Raw genomic sequence first — 16,714 nt, forward strand, 5'->3', positions numbered from 1 at the left:
GCGTTTGCTTGTTTGTTTTTTAAGCTGCTCAGAGTAATCTTAGCTTAGCAGAGCCACAACTTTCCGACTAGGAATACAGCAGCTTCCTGGCAGCTGTGGCCAGAAAAGCACATTACAATGTTCTAGCCCAAGCCCTCCTCCTCCTGCGGGATGAAGCCCAGGCAGTCCCATGCTCTGTGAGACCCATGCCCCAGGCTCTGCAGTCCCCAGCTCCTGGGCAGCGAGGGCTGCAGCCCGCTCCCCGGGTGCTCCTCCAGCGCCGCCTGGGTGCCCACCGACCACCCCGCAGGTGGGCACCCCAGCGGGGCCGAAAGCTCTGCGGCTGGACGCACCAAGACTGGCGTTGGCTTTAGCCTCGGTGGCCGGCAGGCAGCCCAGCCAGGCTAGGGAGCCCATGCTGGCCGTGCCACGCTGCTGGTAAGCCGTGGTTTACCCAGGGCAGGGAGCGCGGGCAATACGTGCTTGGGGAAGCTCGCAAGCACCGGTTGGCTTGCAGCGTTGTCGTACCCCAAAGCCTGCTGCTGCTGCAGACCTTGGTGGCGAGCAGCAGCCATGAGTCCCGGGAGGTGCTGTGAGGGCTCCTCAGTAGCTGTCGGGTCCAGGGCTGTGCAATCCGTCAGGGAAGCTGTCTGGAATGTAGGGCATTGGGACAGCTGCGCCAGGCCAGGCGAGGAGCGCAGGAACGCGCAATGCTTTGGGTTTGGAAAGCGTGACAGATACTTGCGCTGGCTGGTATCAGGGCCAGGAGGTGGAGCCCAGCGCGGTGGCTGCGTTAAGTGTTCCCGAGCGTCGGGGCAGGAGCCGAGGCGCGTCCAGCTACGTGTGAAATTTGGGAGGTGTGACATTGGAGAAAGAGGGGAGCAAAGTCACCTTAGACTTGAGAAAGCAGGTAACTTTTACAAGTTTGTCGCTTCTCATTTTAGAAATTTTCGACTTTAGAAATGCTACTTTAATTTTTCTGCCAGTCAATATTGATTTTTAGAAAAACAACAAAACATTTTCCCATTATAAAGAGAATGGAGAGTTTTAATATTCCAATGCCATTTCCATGGTATCTGCCCAGGGGAAAGAGAGAGGAGCTTCAGAATTTCATACTCTTCTTAGTGTGTTTCTGTGGTAGAAAAAAGATGGGCATTATTAGGTTTATGTAATTTTAGGAGGAAAAAATATAAATATAGCAAACATCTAAAGAAATGAGACATGTATTTGCCTTTTTATTGCTTCCTGCCTACAGTAATGACATGTTCCTCATTTCAGTTCTCCTCCCCTTTTAAGATTACCAAATGTTATCTCCTATACATAAACATGTTAATAAAAAAGGCCAAGAAAGCCTGTCATACCATACGTAGTATTTTACACCTTCCATTTTTGTTTCAACGTTCAGTACGGTGCAGACGTATGCCAGAAAAGTCTAGTAGCCAGCTGTGACAAGACGGAACAACCTGTTTATTCTCAGAATCTCACCGACTAGCCGATGTGTGTACCGATACTGGTTATGAATAGGTTGGGTAGGGTAGGCTTAGGATCAAAGAGGAAACCGCAGATTTCACAATGGTTTCTTGGCAAAACAGCATGTTGATTTAGCTGCTGCACTGGAATCTGCAAACCTTCATTAGTGTGTTTTTCCTGGGATTACTTTGGCTACCGTTTTCTTTCCTGTCTTCCTGTGACAAAGCTTTGTCCAGGACCAGAGATCTGAAGTGGCTTTAGTCTGGCTTAGAATTTCAACTGAGCAGAGACCTTTCCTTACAGAAACACGCAGTTCTTTTCCATAGGAGTATTTCAGGCTCAGAAACAGCCCCGTTTTAGACCTCTGAGCAGGTGCTCAAAAGCTTGTTTACAAAGGAGGGAGTGACCGGGGTGTTGATCGAGGCTGGGATTTTGGGTGCCGCTCCGGAGCAGCTGTATCAGCACAGCAGCTGCTGCCACATCCCTCCCCGAGCGTCCATGCCCAAGGCAGCGACGACTTTTGCACAAGGCAGCAGCGTTCAGGCTGGGAATTCCAGGCTGGTGGGTCCCACCGGTGGGTGCTGGATAGCAGGGGGGCTCTTTTCTGTGCTGCTTTGCTGGGCGCAGGAAGCCTGGGATTTGAGGACAGATTTCCCAGTTGTCCTTCTGGCATCCCACGATTCCTCCATCCTCCGAGAGCCGAGTCCTGTCAGTCAGCTTGGAGAGACACCATTTTGCACCGCAATGCCAGTAACGGCGAAGCAGCTGCTTGTGTCTTGGAAAGCTGGTGCTGTGCCATTCAGCGCGTCTGGCTGCAAGCAGGGGTTGAGGGGAAATCATGGAGCTCCTGGTGACCTAACCCTCCCTGGGTTAACTTCGCCTGGTGAAGCTTTGTTGATGACCAAAGTGAAGGGGTACCCAAAATTATAAGATGGCAAAAGTCATCTACTGATCTGCCCAGGCATCACCCCGGAGGCGCAGCAGCAGCAGACTAGGCGAGGACCTCCTCGGCACACAGGGTGGCTGCACGGCAGCTGGAACCTCAGTGTCCCAGCCACTGTCAGGGCGAGCAAGGGTGTCCATCCAAGCCAACCCACTTGTGAACTTAGGATCAATTCCTCAGCCTGGTGCCAGAGGGGTGTGTATAGCACCAGAGGAGCTGGTGGCACGGATCTGGGAGCAGGGAGGTCACTGGGAGCTTGGCAAGCGTGGGATTCCCAAAGGTGGAAGAGTGGCAGGCACACGCCAGTTCAGGGTTTTTTTTGAAACCTGCCTTGTTTTCTGCTTCACTGGCAAACAAAGCTTTTCACGGTCACTTGGGTTGGAGAAAGGATTTATCTAACTTGTGAAACACCTGAAGGTCTTGGAGGTGAAGAGGTGCAATGCTCCTGGCGGTCACTTGGTCCCAGCATTGGCAAATGGTTTGAGGAGGGAGCTGAAGTGCGGCTGAAGGGCAGAGCCGGAGCTCTGCAGCAGGGAGCTGCAGAGAGGGGGGGGGCTGTGGCACAGGGACGTGTGAGAGAGCACTCGTGAGAGAACACTTCACGTGAACAGTTGTGGGGCTGTGGTTGGACTTGAGGTTACGGGGCTGGGTGGGAACGTGGCGATTCCGCCACATCAGCTTGGGGAACTGTTTTTGCAGGTACCTGCCTCGCTCTTTCACTCGGTCACTGGCTGCATGTGTCTGTGCTGTTCTGCAAGAACAGCTCCCTCCAAGGCTTCTCCTGTGTGGCCAACAATTTTTATTTCTTTGCTTCTTATTTCTCCCTGAAGAGGAGAACCAGACAAACCCCAGCAGACTCTCTTATCTCCCCTAGTTAGGCATTGGTTTCATGTGTCTCAATACTGTTAAGTGCTGTAAAAAAAGAAATAGTTCAGTGTTTATAGCAGCGGTGGTGCAACGTTCATTCCTCTCAGCTCTGCAATTACACTCCCAGGCTTGGGAAATGGGAGATACTGGGTGGAAAAATGAGACACACACTTTCTGCACAGGAGCGCTGTTGGCACTGGCCTTGTTTAGAGGTGCTGACAGCAGCGAACGGCTACTGGGATGAGTGGGAAGAGAGGGGATTTGCATGGGTCAGGAACATGGGCTGGCCAAGTGAGGATGGGGGCTACGCAATGCTAATTGCAGGGCTGAATTAGCGAACATGTTATTGATGTTCTTCCCAGGTGGCTTTTGTGCCTAAGTGAAGTACACCCTCTGTCATCCCAGCGTCCCCACGGCTGTGATCCCAGTGTCCCCACGGCTGAGCAGGAGTGAGCCCCGAGCATGCAGGCAGTGGGACAGTGCCCAGCACCCAGCCCAGCACCAGCCATGCGGATCGGGCATGGCGTGGGGCTCCAGAGGGTGCCCCGTTTCACTCCCCGTGGCAGGGCCCGCACTCATCCTGCCCCTCGCCACTGCGGACGCACGCCCAGGGAAGCACTGCCGGCCTGAGCAAAGGGCTGGGACGCGCAGCACGCGGGGCCAGAGGGAAGGGGGATCTACAGAGTCGGCCAAGAGGCCAGGAAAATGGAAATCCTGAGTAAGAGGTGCCTGGGGAGAGGGGGTGCTGGTTTGCCAGGGCCCTTCGCTGTTCAAGTGTGGCAGAGGACGTTCCCTGGTGTAGCTGCCGTTTCCAACAGGTGATGGGAAGGCGAGAGGCTGCAAGGGGCCAGCCCTGGGAAAAGTGCCTTCCACCCCGAATGCTCGTACCTGCTGATGATCCCACAGGGCAGCTCAAGTCGGTGTGACCCACAAGGCTTTCGGGAGGATGATAGTGAGAATCTGCTCAAAGTCAAGGGGAGGATTTTAGCAAGTTTTGGTGTGTTCTCTGTAGTTCTTTAAGAAGTCTTTTACCAAGCGAAGAGACTTTGCTGTACTTTCATCTTCATCGAAATCCAGCCTCTTCTTTTTAATGCTATTTCCATACACCTCTTCCTTTTCACTTACTGCACCTTAGCACTTTTTCCTGGTGTACTGAAAAAGCAAATTCCTCAATGGTTACTGAACTCACTCTTCTCTTCCTCACAAATTTTTAACATCACCTTTCCTCTTGCTCAGTACTGACTGTTGTTTGTAATCCTGCTGAATGGCTTCTGTCATTACGTTTTGTGCCTGCTTGCATCAGGCTCTGCAATGATGTTGTCACTCAACACCACCTCTTTCTTTTTGAAGCTTTCTGTCCACTACAACTTTGTCTAGCAATGCCAGAACCTGTTCCCCCTCCTTGTGCTGGGAAGGATTTGTTTCATCTGTGCTCCACTCCTTGCACAGCTCCTCATAACGTTCCTTATGTTGCTTATTAATTGTCAGTCATAATCCTGCACTCATCTTAAATGTCTAAATTCTGTCTTTTAGCCAGTGATAAAACCCACGTTGCATTCAGGGTTTTTAATGTTGTTCGCTAGTTAATGTTGCTCTTCTCTCTGATCAGCAATCAGGGTAAGGGACAATCGGGGTAAGGGACAATCAGGGTAAGGGACGTGGCACACAGGCTGTCCTCTCCCCCCGTATTCTCCTGCAGCTTCCTGTCTCAGTTGCCACGGCTCACCTGCATCTCTTCCTTCCTTCAGCTCCCAGCCCTTCCCCGGGCTGGGTAGGATAAGTGTCCATTAGCAGTAAATAGCTACTAAAAGAAATCACGGACTTTCTTTGGTTGTTTTCTTCATTTTACTTGAAAACCATCTGGGTTATGCTTAATTTTAGAAAGATCCAGGCAGCAGTTACAACGCTCCCCACAGCAGAGAAAAATTCTCAGGAGTGTACTGGCACACCGCTTTCCAGAATAGTTAGTCTTGATTTGGAGGAATGCACTGACCCATTTAGGCGGCACAGTGCGTCGTGGAAATGTGTCTGAAAAGTGCCGGATGGTGGTGGTGTTCAAATGCAACACCACCAGAAAAACACATGAACTGTTGGTGGATGCATGCCAACATTTTCACGCAGACTTCTAATTTTAGGCTTTAACCTTTGGGTGCCCCAAAGATGCCTTGAAAATCTGCAAAATCACTGACCTCTTCAAAAAAAATTGGCCTAAATGTTTTACAAGTACTTGACATTGTTAAAAAAGTAGTAACAAAGCTTTATAGAAATGAGTAATCTTTAATAATTGGCTTCAGCTTCTCAGGCAGCATGTAACTGCTTATTTTGAGAGAAATGCTTGGTGCAGCTTGAGCAGGAACAGCCAACCCCCCTGCCAGCAGAGGAATGAAGACCAATAGGATGTAGTAGCAATTCAGGTATCCTTAATTTCAGACATCCTTGGTGACGGTGGCTTTCAGAACTGGAAGTGCCTGGATGTGACTGCACGCATACATGTGCACATTATGAAACAATTGATTGCTCAATGAGTGTTTTTAATTAGTATTTTCCTTTTAAATGCTCCATTTAGCCCCTTCACACAAGGTATTTTTGCCACGTGCAGGTTTTATTGGAGTAAACATACTCCATTCAGATAGCTCCTTCAAGCCAGTTCAGAAGTATCTTGACCCTCTTTCAGTTTTTTCCTTCCCATGACGCATTCCTTTAATCCCGCTGATGTTTTCTGAAGTGAACTCTGCACAGTCATATTGACCCCAAGAGTTACAGATGAGAGGATATATCAGATAAGAGATCCATTTTAAGCAAAACATTCTTCTACAGTCATATACTTTTTAGATTTAATGTCTTTGTAACAAGTAAGACTTTGGGTTATGAATCTTTATATTCAGTGGGTGGAATAAGTTATTGCAACATAACTGTACTATATGAGGTGAGCTGCCTGCTGATTTTCTCTCAGCTTTCTGTTGTTTGGGGTCCTTTTTCCAGCCAGAGGATGAAAAATTGACTGAATGGTCTCACTTCTAATTAAATCTGTTATGCATTTCTGAGTTTTAGCTGAGCAGGAAAATGGTTGCAGGTTGCATTTGTTTAAGATCTTCATGAAAACAATTTACATGCCGAAATCAATTGCCATGTTCAGTCTATTTTCAGAAATGTAGCCTTTTAGTTAGAAATCTGAACTGTTCTGCAAAGCTGCAGTTTACCTGACCCCAGGGAAAAGCAGAGCTCATTTAGCCTGCAAAAACCTGAGACTGGCTTGCTCCAGAGAGGATCGGTCCTGGAGTCCAGACGAGGATCGGTCCTGGAGCCCTGGGCATGTGCTGCTCTTGGAATAGTTTCAGTCAAGGAGCACCATCAGCTACCGCAAAGAGCACAGGGCTGGCACCCACTGCCCGGGGAGGCAAGAGGAGGAGTATCCCAAGGTCAGCAGATTGTGTAGGTTCACTAAAAGGTGAAGATGTATTATGCCTGGGATTGACACCTAATATATAGGAGAGCAGAGTAGGTGGCAGCTAATAAAAGAATTGCTGTTTCTTCCTTCCCCTGGGCACTCAGGGGCAGGAGGGAGAACTCATCCTTCTAGGAAGGCGAGCGGCAGCCAGTTACCTGCCAGCATCAGCTCCACGACGTTGCATAAAGCCTCGTTTAGTACCTGGTAATGATCTTAATTTAAGCATGCACATCCCTGCCCTCGCCTCGCTACTCTGCATGAGGGACTTGCAAGTTTGCTTATGCTAAAGGGCAGAGCAAAAATAAATTTCCATACTCCCAGGCATGTTCCACCAGCCTGTGTTGGAGCACGGGCCGGTGTCCAAATACTTTGGATATGAAGCGAATCTGGGCTGCAGGACAGGCTCAGACCTGCTCTCGAAATTGCAGGGCGATGACACCAGGGTCCCGCTTTGCTATCTGCAGTTGAGCCGCTGCCACTGCTGCAGCCCCCAGCCGCCCTCCCCGGCTTCTCCAGGGGCTCCCCTTTGGGCCGCTGCGGAACAGGGACCGGTGGGAAGCTTTGCCGGTTGGAAATGGGGTGGTAATTGGGTGAAGCTGGGGCTCAGGTAGAGAAAGACCCTCGTTTGATGGGGTTTGGGGGTGTTACAGTCTCCGGTTTGGTCATGTAGGCTGAAGAGGTGCACTGGGACTTGTGGCACTTGTCAGTCTGGGAGGTGGCTCGTGTTGGGGGGTCCTCGGGCTGGCGGCAAGGGCCCCCCGGCCATGAGTGCCGGCAAGGGTCCCCTCGCCAAGGGTGCCGTCCGAGGCCCTGCTGCCTCCCGGGGGGGACGACCGGGACCGGGCCTCCGCGCGTCCCCTGGGCCGCAGCGCCGCTGGGGGCTGGCCCGGCCCCTCCGCCTCCCTCGGCCGTTCGCCCTTGGTCCCCCCGCGGCGAGACGCGCCGCAGGGCCCGGTGCCCGCGGCCGGCAGGGAGCGGAGCGGCGGGAGCGGGCGGGGCCGGGCGGGACTACAGCTCCCAGGGCCGCGCGGAGCCGGTGACATCATGTGCGGTGGCTGCGAGGTCACATGCCCCGCCGGCCCCTTTGTTTTGAGCGGCGCTGGCAGCGCGACCAGCGGCGGCGAGGCCCGAGCGCACGGCACCGCTCCGCTCCTGCTCCGCTCCCAGCCGCCCCGCTCCCACCGGCCCGGCCCCGGCGGCAGCTCCCGCGGGGCGCAGCGCGGCGGGGCCGCTCCCGGCTGTGAGTGCAGGGCTGCGGGCCGGGGGCGCGGGCGGCGAGGGGGCCCCGCGGCGGGCCGGGGGCGCCGTGAGGAGGGCGCGGGGTCCCGGCGGGGCGGCGGCCGGTGCGCGGGGCCGGCCGGGACCGTTAGGCACCGCGGCGGGAACAGTGCGTCGCGTCCCGGCCCTGCCGGGCAGCGCGGGGCGATGGCGGGGCAGGGCCGTTGGCAGCGCCGGTGCCCCGGGACCTGTCGGCTCTGCGCGTGTGTGTGCCCCCGGCCGGGGCGGTGCGGGGCTGGGCTGGGGGGTCCCGGGGCGCCCGCGGCAGTTTCGTAACGCGGGTCTCCCCCGCGCCCCTCTGTGCCCCCCGGCGGCGGCGGCGGCAGCGGTAGCGGGGGTGGTGTCTCAGCGGCCGCTGATTGGGCGGGCGGGCGGGGGGAGGCGGGGCCTCGGCGCGGGACCGCCCGGGGATTGGGCAGGGCGCGGGGGGGCTGTCGCTAAGGCGGCCCGGGGTGAAGGTGAGCTGGAGGGCGCGCGTGCGCGCGGCGGCCACGGGCCGGGAGGCGGCGCCATGGCGCAAGCGCTGCCCGTCACCGCAGGGGGGGCGGGGCGGCCCGGCGGGCGGCGGGAGGGGCGGGAGCGGGGCGGCCCGCGGCGGGGGCGGCCGGGCTGTGCGGGCGGCCGCGGGGCCGGCTTCGGCCCGTGCCCGCGGAAGGCGGCGGGGTTGCGCCCTCGCGGCCCGTACCTCCGGACGCGGCCATTTTGTGCCGGTGCCCCCTGTCCCCCGCCGCTGCCCGCGCGTGCTGCTGCCTGTCACTTGCTGGCTCCGGGTCCCCGCGCGCAGCACCGCGGGGCAGCCTCGGGGCGCTGCGGGGTGAAGCCGCGGGGGGTCCCGGGGCGCCCCATGCCGTTCCCCCCCCCCCTCCCTGCCCCGGGCCGTGCCGTAGCGCCGTGTCCGCGGCGCAGGGCGCTCGGGCCGGGGAGCCCCGGGGCCCCTCAGGGCGGCTGGCGGCGCCCCCCGCCCCCCCCGCGGCGGTTTGGGGGTTCAGCGCGTGGCGCGGTTGCGGTGACCAGCCGGGGGTGCAGCCGCTGGGGGTGTGTCCGGGTGTTTGGCTGTTTTTTCTTTGAACAGACTCACCGTGCAGAAAAACAACAGCGAAACCGGGGGGGGAGGGGCGTGTTGACTCTTTCCCATCCCCCCCCGATCGCTGTTACGCAGCGCTTTTGCTTTTTTTCCCCCCCCCACCCCCCGGGGGGTGCTTCAGCGCACTCCCCTGCGGACCCGCGCGCCCTGCGCCGCTTGCTTCGGGTTTGGTTTCTTGTACCTAATAACCGCCGGTGCCGTGTCCGAATCGGCTCCTGTTTTTCCTGGGTGATTTCTGAGGACAGTTGGCTTCTTGTGTGTGTCATTAGCTTGGTTACTCTTCATTTTTGGCATTCGAAGTATATATTTTTTTAATCAAAACAGTGTCTTACATTGGAATAAAAAACTTCCGTGCAACTAACTCCTGTCGATCCTGTTGTTTATTAGTCAGTCTTCTTAAAGACTTCATCCTGAAGGCATCCAAATGCTCAGTTGCTGTTGTAAAACAAGCAGATTTTTTTTAAAGTCCTTTAAAACCAACAACTTCTTGGTTTTGGGTTTTGGTTTTTTTTTTTTTGATGATACAAAGATAGAAGAAGGAAAAACAAATGCTCTGTTTTGCGGAGGAGGGAAAGGTTATGCCCCTCCCCCCCTCCTTCCTCTCACAAGAAAACAAGGGCAGCACGTGCTGGGGTTGCAGTGGGGGCACCGGGGGTTTTGCTCCGCAGGATCTGCTCTGCCTCTTGCGGTAAGCAGCCATCCGAGAGCGGCACATCTGCGGTGGCGTGAGCTGAAATCACAGATCGAACAGCTCCAACCCCAGTTACGGTTCCCACGCTGCAGGACAAAAATACCATTTCTTTTACTAAGTTTGGTCGCGTTACCTCGGGGGTGCCGGTACTGATGTCCTGCCAGGTAGTAGCAGGCGTGACTGGCCCGCCAGCTGCCGGGCTGGGTCAGCCGTGCCCCAGTGCTGGGGCTCCTGCCCTTCCCCGGGGCAGCGATCCCAGCGCCTCCTCTTCTCCCTTCGCAGACGGACACCGATCCGGCCACGGACACCGATCCGGCCGCGCCAGTGCGGGTGCGGAGGCGACGCGGCAGTGGGCGCGGGGTGGAAGCCACCTCCGCTGGCAGCAGCAGAAGCCCAGCTCGGCTTCAGGTACTCTTGAAACTGCCCCCTGAGGGCGAGCCAGCCGTGGAGGTAGCGCTGGGGCACACCTGATGACGAGGTTTTACCCAGGGCCTCGCCCCAACCCTGGCTGCGTGGTGCCTCTGCTCCTGGCGCCTCTGCTAACGGACCGGGGGAGTTCGGTGGCGCAGAAGTGGCAGTAAAAAGCTCTTCCAGGAGGCTGCCGGCCGGTGCCAGAGCTGTGGGTGAAGGGAGAGGGGTAAAACCCATGAGGATGTTGCAGTGGAGGAAGGAGGAGTTTAGCGCAACTTGAAAAGTAGTTTGCATAGGAGGATTTACTGGGAGAGACTGTCGGGGCAAACTTTTTATAGAGCTCATTTACCGGCTTCTGAATTGGGCTCTCAGATTATTTCTGGGGAACGTCTTGTGTAGACAAGCCTGCAGATAATACAGATTAAGGAAATAAGAGGAACCTGGTCTTCTGGTGAACCCAGCCTAATTTATAGAGGTACGCAGGTAACCGTGCTGGAGCCATGTAAATTTGTAAAGCGTTTTTAAAAGCTGTTGATAGAAAGTGTGACTTGTCTTTCCTTTCCAGCTGTTTCAGTAGGTAGTCTCTGATGTGCTTAAGGTCTGTCCTTGCTGACCCTTGCTCAGCCAAGCAATCCAGTGCATTTTGTATTTTTTTGATACAATAGTTTCAAAGTGTATTTAGGGGAGTTCAATTGAAATTTAGAGGAAATTTCTTCTGTTTTTCTTTTGCTTCATTTAAGCTTACTGAAGAGATCTCAATATTAAATTCTGCAATTAATAGATTCTTTAAAATGCAGAGTCTGTAGGCACGTCTAAGGACCTTTATATCCATGGGAGAGGTAGGCAGGTGTATCTCTGGAGCGTGTGTCCCTCCTTTGGGCACTAAACGGTGCGGCATCAGGCACAGATTCCCCTTTGCCTTTCCAGCTTTGGGGCTGAAATGTGGGGCTGTCAGCTGGAAGTGGTGACATTTTAAAACTGCCAGAGCAAGATTTGCAAGAAGGCCATATGTATGTCTGAGAGAGCTGAACATGTGATCGTGTTACTGATAGTCTTTATAAAAGGACTTGAGCAAACCTACAGAAGTAATTAACTGGATAGAAATCAAAGCATAGGGCATTAAAAAGCAGTAATTTCTGCCATAGACTGTTAACTCTTTTTCCTTTTTATTCTTTTATTTGTGAATTTGCAATATTTATCCCCTTGATTAGTTTTTGCTGCATGGATTATTTTTTTTTTTTTTTAGTCTCACATTTCTTTAAACCATTGGGACATTAAAAAAAAAAGTCATTTCCTGACTGATGTTCTGTTGTTCCAAGCATAAAGAAGTCGTTGCTTCCTTCAGTGAGCAGTCTTAACTCAGAGCCCTTATTTCCATTTATTGGTGATTGCATAATATAGTGTTGTCTTAAGTCTCCTAACATAATGAGAAAGATTTAATCTTGAAGCTTTTTTTGCTTAGTAGCTGTGTTTTGCCCTTTCATGCAACGTGCCCTTGTCTTGTTTCTGATTTCAGGCTGACTTTGCTTAGGAAAGCTCCATTAGCTTTAATGAAGTTCTGATTGAAATCTCTGACACTGGAGTCAAGCCTTTAGGCTTTATATTCTGATTTTCATGGTTGCATTTTCCATTTCTGCTGCTGATGCTTCATTTCTGCCCACATTCTCATGCGGAATAGCATGGGATTGATTGCAGATAAAGGTCAATGTAAGGGTTAGTGTGGTAGCAACAGAGCCGGTAAGGAGGTGGTGGTGGTTCGTGGTTTTGTTTTTTTGTCCAGCCTGCGTCATGACAGGGTAAAATGGTTGTGAAATACACTGGATAGAATATCAGCTACAGATTAGACTGTCCATTTATGTCCTGTTAAAATCTCTCTGAAGCGATCTGTTACTGGATAGGCCCATTGCGACAGTGTTTTTCAGGCATCAAAGTGACAACTGATCCTTTCTAATTCAATTAAAATTAAATATTTTGCAGGGTAAATGAGCCATACCAAGATTCTATTTTGTAAGTACATGTAAAAAAATTTATATGGCAAATGATAGTTTTAAAACCTCTTTTCTCAATGAGTAAATGTACAGCGCATGTTTTTTTCTTACTCTTTGTTAAGATGGTGCCTTTTAAAGGTGCTGCGTAAAAAAGCGTGTTCATTGTGTTCTATATTAAGCGATGATGTAGCCAGACTTGGATTGGGTAATTGCAGCTCTAAAGATGCTAGCACGTCAGGAAATGAAATTGCTGTCGGCAGCTGACGTTTACTGACTGTGTAAGTGGGGAATGAGGGACACTGAATGTAACCTCTTGGAGGCATGAAAAAAATTTCCATAAGCTTTAAAATAATACAGTGCGTGCCCTTCTCTAAATGTACAAGTAAATATTCCATGCATTTGGAATGATGCCTCTGTCAGACCCAAGAGGGGGGTTTGCCCAGCCTCTTGCCGCCTCAGTATATTTTCATCCACTTTGTTTTAGAGCCCAGGAGTGGCAGCAGGCCCTGTTGCTGCTGGATCGGTCGATGACGTTACCTCCAATATGCACTATCTGCAAAACTGGCTCCCTTTTTCTTCACCTACAGACTTTAATATCTACATATGCTAATGCTTGAGGACCTGATTTTTGCAGCTTCAGTGCTCCGGTAACAACAGTGTGTTTTAATATTGGGAGAAATGTCATACACTTGTATCTGAAAGTGGAAAGCGTTTGAGCAAAAAATTTTGCTAATAACTATTTGCTAGTTGTAATTTGGAAAACAGAAAATCTCCCTGTCCTCAGCAAGTTGTCTTTGGTTCTTGTCTTCAGTAGTTTTACACAATGAAATACAATTTTCTTCATTTTGTTTTGTGCGCTAGCAGTTTACAGTCATTTTTAATTGAATCTTAGATTATCGGTGAACTGATTTTTAGATGCTAGGAATGAACAGGTAAAAACTTACAGTCAAGGTTATCCACTGAGATAACTGAGTATTATTAAACACTAATATTGTAAGACTTCATTATTAGACTTTATAATGAAAAGGGAGTGATTTCTCAACTGAATTTTTACTGTAAAAATTTCAGTTTGTTTGGGTTTTTTCTTCTTCCCCTTTTGACTAGCACTGTTATAGTAGTACTTGGATGCTCCAGCTGAAATGAGGATTACACTGGAAAATTAGAACAGCCCAAGCTCTGAATCTTTATCCAGGAAATTTTTGGCTTCTGTCAGCCGGGTGATTTGCTGGAGCTGAGATTTCAGATTTTTTTTGATCTTGAACACTAATGCATTTCCAGTGGTGCTGGGACGTTCAGAACTTGCCATCCATGAGATTGTTCTGTGTTGGTTTGTGTTTAACCTGTAGCCGATAATGCTGCGTTGCCCTGCACAAGGTGCAAGGTAACTTGCCTTGCAATACTGTGTCGCCTCTAGTGAAGGTCAAAACTTGTACCAGTTCTTTGCGTAACCAAACAGGTATCTTGTCTGATTCTTATAATGAAATTAAGAACGTATCAGACTGAATACCCAAGTGTTTCGTTTTCCAGACTCCAGCGCTGCGAAGGAGAAACTCTGCAAATTCTTCTCAATGACTCTATAGCCAACTGATGTAACAATGGTACTAATATTGGGACGCAGACTGAATAGAGAGGATAGTGGGATACGAGATTCCCCTGCAACCAAGCGGAAAGTTTTTGAAATGGACCCAAAATCGTTGTCAGGCCCCGAGTTTTTCGACTTCTCCTCGGGATCATCCCATGCTGAAAGCATTCTCCAGATCTTCAATGAATTCCGAGACAGCCGGTTGTTCACAGATGTCATTATCTGTGTGGAAGGAAGGGAGTTCCCCTGCCACCGGGCGGTCCTCTCGGCCTGCAGCAGCTACTTCAGAGCCATGTTTTGCAACGATCATAGAGAAAGCAGAGAGATGTTGGTGGAGATCAATGGCATTCTGGCTGAAGCTATGGATTGCTTTTTACAGTATGTATACACGGGCAAAGTGAAGATCACAACAGAGAATGTGCAGTATCTCTTTGAAACATCAAGTCTCTTTCAGATCAGTGTTTTACGTGACGCCTGCGCCAAGTTCCTGGAAGAGCAGCTGGATCCTTGCAACTGCCTGGGAATCCAGCGCTTTGCAGATACGCATTCGCTCAAGACGCTGTTCACCAAGTGCAGGAATTTTGCACTGCAGACGTTTGAGGATGTGTCCCAGCACGAAGAATTCCTTGAACTGGGAAAGGATGAGCTTATTGATTACATTTGCAGCGATGAACTGGTGATCAGTAAGGAAGAGATGGTGTTTGAAGCTGTCATGCGCTGGGTGTACCGAGCAGTCGAGTTGCGCAGACCAGTGTTACATGAACTGCTGACACACGTCAGGCTCCCGTTGTTACACCCAAACTACTTTGTTCAGACTGTGGAAGTGGACCAGCTGATCCAGAATTCCCCAGAGTGCTATCAGCTGCTGCATGAAGCCAGGCGATACCATATCCTTGGAAATGAGATGATGTCTCCCAGAACTAGGCCACGCAGGTGAGGAAACTGGTTTTTTCCCCCCCTCCTAATTTCTGTAGAAGGACATAGTTTGATGTACAGATGCTTGATATACACATGCCCAGAAAAATATCTCTTGCAGATTATTTTATTTTGCTTTCTGGAGCCACTACAGTTACCCTTCTGTACTTCCCCATAACATGTGAAGCTCACACGTGTCTTGAAAACGTACTTAAGTGAGTCTTTCTGCACAGATCACTTTATGAAATAAATGAGTGTTCAGGTAAGTAAAGCTGTGTTACCTTGCAAGTAAAATATTTTCTAAAGGTTAATATTTGCTAGATGAGATCTGAAGTTATTTTATACAACAGCAGTGTCTACGGTGCTATAGCAGGTAGACTATGCCGTTTCCCAACCTTCCTTCTTTTTATAACAGTCATGTAAGTGTACAGCACACTACAAAGGATGGGGATTCAGAGCATTCAGTTACATCACAAATACTTCACAGATGGAGTAGTACACACATTTGTAATAGACAGCAGAACAACAGGTTCTTAACTATAAAGAAACTAAATTTTGCATTTTTAAAGAATTATGAAACAGTCCCTGAAGTATTTCATGCTTATTCCATGACATTTTAATAATTCAGAATTGCTGCTGCTTAATAATGTGTTACACAAATAGGTGACTGAAGCTGCAAGAAGAAATGAGGAAGAGTCCATTAGTGGCATTTATGAGCAATGGTGGTTATGATTATTCTTTTTCCCTGAAATACATTTTCCCAGCCTTACCTCCACATGATAGTTGACATGATAGTTTATTGTGAACTCCAGTTGATTTTAAGCTGCAGTTATAAAATCGTGTGTTAGATTAAGGCAACGCAATGATCTGGTCTGGACAAGAGATAGTGTTAGGAATTATTCCTCTGTTTACTTTTAGTTGTATGTGGTTGCTGCTCAGTGACTGTGCAGGGAACCTTTATTTTTTTTTGGCATGTGTTAAAGGCTTGCTTATAGTGGGGGAAATAAACATTTGGCAAGCGTTTGTCCCATTAGTGGCTTTCCAGTCTTCAGTCCTGCCAGGAGAGAAGAAATTCTTAAACTCTTTGCAGCCCGGCTGCCAGTTTTTCTAAGCTGTACGCTGCCAGTTTGTTTCATGAGCCATCGGAGAGGGGCTGAATCTTGTGGTGTTTGTTCTACGTTTATTACTCAATTTGATAAAGAGAGCAAATACACTCAGACTTAACAGTTTTGTGCGGGTGCATGGTGTGTACATGCTTGAGAAACTGAACAGCCTCAGTGTAGCATTGCAGTTTGTGAACAAAGTGCCTTGCTTAACACAGGTGATTTCTGAAGCTGGGGGGTGAGGGCAGTGTTGGTTTGGTATGTTGTGGGTTTTGTTGGGTTTACTGCTGAGCTTATTAAACTGCACTATGAATTCGAGTAGGCGGGAACAAGAGAAATAATTTACAAAGAGAAAAACTGGCTGGCCTCCCAGCAGGAATATTTTTCCCCCCCTTTTCTACATTACATTCATGGAATAGTTCTTTGTCATTTGTTTCTGTTGCCTATAGCAGAAAGAGATCGTGTTTTAAAATAGTTACCAGGCACCCTTTCCCCCATGTTTTCATCACACATTTTCTGGGCATTTCTGGGGGGTTTGGGGAGGACACTGGAGGAGCTCTCTTCCTTCTTTCTTGCCTTCGTCCAGATTCTTTCTTTATATAAACTGTTTCTAAAAGGAGACAGGCTGCAGGATCGGAAATTCCTATGCCATTGTTTTTATTGAAACTTCTGGAAATTAATTGTCATTGCTTGTATGGGTATGTGTGCACCTACGGTTGAAGTGTTCTTTTTTTAAAAAAAGTGTGGATTGCAATTCGCAGTTGATTTTTTTTCCTTTTCTTTTTGAAGCCAGTGAACAGTTCCCTGAAGTAAATAAAAGTTTAAAATGTGGTGTAAGGGTTGCCTGCTTGCTTTTTTTTGCCACTAGGCATGGTTGACAAATGCAAAAGGTCTTTTTGTAAGAGCTTTTCAGTTATGTACTTGCAACAACATAGTGACATCTTGAGGCTGTCTC

The 16,714-nt window shown here is 50.1% G+C and overlaps 1 protein-coding gene and 1 long non-coding RNA gene across 5 annotated transcripts in view; one reads left to right on the forward strand and one right to left on the reverse strand.

The window, feature by feature from the left end:
* Window positions 1–808: 808 nt before the first annotated feature.
* The window catches only part of KLHL24 (kelch like family member 24), a 29,949-nt gene continuing 14,043 nt past the window's right edge, over window positions 809–16,714 (forward strand). The window contains exons 1-3 of one of the 4 annotated variants that reach the window (XM_040612516.1): window positions 7,796–7,947; window positions 10,043–10,168; window positions 13,687–14,674. In XM_040612516.1, the coding sequence (XP_040468450.1) occupies window positions 13,755–14,674 (920 nt within the window). In that variant the 5' untranslated portion in view covers window positions 7,796–7,947; window positions 10,043–10,168; window positions 13,687–13,754. Of the gene's footprint in view, window positions 890–7,795; window positions 7,948–8,960; window positions 9,925–10,042; window positions 10,169–13,686; window positions 14,675–16,714 lie in introns of those variants that run through there. The other 3 variants (XM_040612517.1, XM_040612519.1, XM_040612518.1) reach the window with 3 other exon arrangements.
* Window positions 1,009–1,584, reverse strand: LOC121096525. The gene is made up of 2 exons (XR_005830560.1): window positions 1,341–1,584; window positions 1,009–1,111 (listed from the first exon to the last, which is right to left on the reverse strand). It is a non-coding gene; the product is annotated as an uncharacterized LOC121096525 (long non-coding RNA).

Source organism: Falco naumanni, chromosome 13 (genome assembly GCF_017639655.2).
Source record: "Falco naumanni isolate bFalNau1 chromosome 13, bFalNau1.pat, whole genome shotgun sequence".
Lineage (NCBI taxonomy): Eukaryota > Metazoa > Chordata > Aves > Falconiformes > Falconidae > Falco > Falco naumanni.